The sequence below is a fragment of the Orycteropus afer genome, unplaced genomic scaffold (genome assembly GCF_000298275.1).
Source record: "Orycteropus afer afer isolate SDZICR_OR568_19922 unplaced genomic scaffold, OryAfe1.0 scaffold00181, whole genome shotgun sequence".
In the NCBI taxonomy this organism is placed as follows: Eukaryota; Metazoa; Chordata; class Mammalia; order Tubulidentata; family Orycteropodidae; genus Orycteropus; species Orycteropus afer.
Window position 1 is genome coordinate 4,664,508 of NW_006921768.1, and position 3,300 is coordinate 4,667,807.

The 3,300-nt window shown below is 35.6% G+C and overlaps 1 protein-coding gene across 1 annotated transcript in view; it reads right to left on the reverse strand.

Annotated features, from left to right (window-relative positions):
- SULF1 (sulfatase 1) overlaps window positions 1-3,300 on the reverse strand; it is a 111,772-nt gene that overhangs the window by 5,590 nt on the left and 102,882 nt on the right. Inside the window, exons 19-20 of the mRNA XM_042781848.1 lie at window positions 1,549-1,657; window positions 1,107-1,149 (exon numbers count right to left, since the gene is read on the reverse strand). Coding sequence (XP_042637782.1) covers window positions 1,107-1,149; window positions 1,549-1,657 — 152 coding nt within the window. The remainder of the gene's footprint in view (window positions 1-1,106; window positions 1,150-1,548; window positions 1,658-3,300) is intronic.

Below are 3,300 nucleotides of genomic sequence, written 5' to 3' on the forward strand. Positions count from 1 at the left end.
CCATTCCTTTTCAAACTGTCATTCCCAGCATAGTAGATCATATGGTTGTCTGATTCAAAATGGCCAAAACCAGTCCACTTCAGCTCACTAATGCCGAGGATATCAATCTTTATGCGTTCCATTTCCTTAGAAATATATAGACACATAATAATAGAAGATAATATAAAGCAAATCAAATGGACTAAAACTAAGTAAGGTTATAGAAGACCTAAATACCATAGTAAATAAGGAACATATGGATACATACTGAACATTAAACCCTGAAAGTAGAGAATACACCTTCTTAAGCACATATGGAACATTTACATAATCTTTATATATACTCAGTAACAGAGAAAACATCAGTAGGCTGTATAAAGTGGAAATACTACAAACACACTCCAATAAAAATAATGAAATCTGAAATTAGTAAAAGGATAAATTTTTCTTTTTAAAATAAAGCCCTTTCACCTGGAAATTAACAAACTTTCTATTAAACATTCCCTGGGCAAAAAGGATGAGCTCTGGTTGCACAGTGGTTAAAGCATCATCTTCTAACCAAAAGGTCACTATGAGTCAAAATCGACTCAATGGCAATGGGTGGGCAAAAAAGGAAATATGAACCGAAAATCACGTAATTTTCCAAAATAATGATAAAGAAAACAGTACACATCAGGACTTACGTGACACATGTAAAACAGCAATCAAGAAAACTCAGCCTTAAACACTTCCATCACTAAAAAATTAACTGAATCTCAAACTAAAAAAAACAAAACAAAAGCTAGAAGATGAATATAAAGCCAAAGAAAGCACAAGAAAATAAATAATGAAAGAAAAAGCATGAATTAATGAGGTAGAGAATAGAAAAATAGTATATCTAATTAATAAAAATCCTGGTACTTTGCAAATAATAGTAACACAATAGACAAATCACCAGCTAAGCTAATCAAGAAAAAAGAGAGAAAGCTTAACTATATTATAAAAAGTGACAAAGGAGAAAGAATCATTGAAACACACAAAACTAAAAAAGAAAAAAAAAATCACAAGAGACTACTTGGCAAACTTCAGTGCAAATAAATTTGAAAACCTAAATGAAATGGATAATTTCTGAAGAAAATTCAGTTTACCAAAATTGATCCCAATAGAGACACAAAGTTTAAAGAGAGCAATCTGTAAAAGAAATGGAAAAGATTATCAAAAACTATAAAGAAGTACCAGATCCATACCATCTTTCACTTGAGAATTAAACCAACTCATCAGTGGAATGGGAATCCCAATGCCATGTAAATTTTTTCAGAGTACAGAAAGTGAAAAAAAAACCAACTTCTGAATTCTTTTTATTAAGCAAGTACAACAAGTATAACATTGGTATTTGTGGGCAGCGGAATAATGGTGTCTCAAAGATGCCCACATCCTAACACCCCAATAAAGCAGGGGCACACACAAGTGCAATATAGAATGTATACCACACTAATTTCCCTGGAAAAAAGAAAGAGAATAAACACATACCACCTGCTTATTATTGCAATAACACAGACATGAAGGTAAAGCAGAAACTGATGAGATTACCTGCAAGGCAGAGGGTGGGGGAGGGGATAAGAGATTGTGGGAAGGAGTAACCTTCAAGTGTACTTTTTGTATAGGTTTGACTTTGGGAACCATGTTAATGCATAACATACTAAAAAACAAAAATCAAATCAATAAGGACAAGGAAAAAAAAACAGCCTAGAATGGAATACAAACAGAAAAATAAACTTTACTATATTTCAAACGAATAACAAAAATGCAATAAAGGGTGAGGTCTACTTCAAGAACTTTGAACACAGTGTTTTGACTACATCCTCTCATTCTAAAGGTTGACTGGAAAATGAATTGTACTATAGTTAGTAGGTTTGGTTTGCAGTAGTGTGAGTTAGTAATTCTGAAATTGCTTTCTATGTACCGTAGCATTTAACACATGAGTTCATGCATTGAGGATAATGCATTTCTTACTGTTGGAGAACGAAGCTGTAGTATAGAAAGAAAGAAAAGTAGAATGGACCTCATGGTATTGATTTAGCAAGGCATTTGACTGCTAACCAGAAGGCTGGAAGTTCAAACCCACTAGCTGCTCCTCGGAAGGAATGTTGGGCAATCTACTTCCAGAGTGATATTGCCTCAGAAACCCAAGGAGGGGTTGCTATGAGTTGGATCCGACTCGACAGCAGTGAGTTAGCATGAATGTGTGGTTTCTAAAAATATACAGATATCTACATCCACAAGGATCATGGAGCTGGCACAGGACCAGGTGGTGTTTCGTTCTGCTGTGCACAGGGTCACTATGAGTCGGAGATGACTTGACAGCACCTAACAATGACAATGACATATCCACATCTAAAGACCTCTGGTGTGATAGTGGTTAAAGCATTGGGCTGCTAACCAAAAGGCCAGTGGTTTGAATCCACCAGCTGTTCCACAGGAGAAAGATAAGGCAGTCTCCTTCTGTAAAGATTTATAGCCTTGGCAACCCTATGGGGCAGTTCCACTCCGTCCTAAAGGGTTGCTATGAGTGAGAATTGAAGTGATTATTATTACATATATTATTATTATTGTATCCATGTCTAGCTCTGTATATCTATAGATATAGGAATAGATGTATTAGATGTGTATGTGTGTATATTTATTTTTTATGCAAAAATCCCCTTTGTACACCTCAGGCCCAGATCATCATTTGCAAATGCCCTTCTCCACTAAAAGGTTTAAGGACTGTTTTCAGATCTGAGGTAGGGAAAGTACAAGATGAACCTGGAATATATCATTAGACCAGAAGGCACATGAAATGCTCAAAAAATGATAGGCACATGTCAAAAGGACAGAAGGTACCTGAAGGGGCCCACTGGCCAATTCTGGGACACTCTGAAAATCAAAATAAAAAATGATAGCATCAAATGTTTATTCATGGAATAAACAAGAACCAGTAAGTCCATAATGATATAAAAAAATATCTAGCAGATAGGAAAATCTCTTCTTCACAGTAGAATACCACTTAAGAAATGTCACAGGAATGACAGTTGGAAAATCATCACTTTGCAGCAATCATATTAATGATTCAAGTAAGAGCCACAAATGCCTAACACTAGTGGATGAAAGTTTTGTGAGGAACAGGGTATTTTTTATATATTCTGAAAACATTCCCCCATAAATTCCTTATTAATTAAAAAAAGGGAGCTCTGGTAGCATAGTGCCTAAGGCACCTGACTGCTAACCAGAAGGCTGGTGGTTCAAACCCACCAGCCACTCCTCAGAAGGAAGATGGGGCAATCTACTTCTGTAGTGATACTG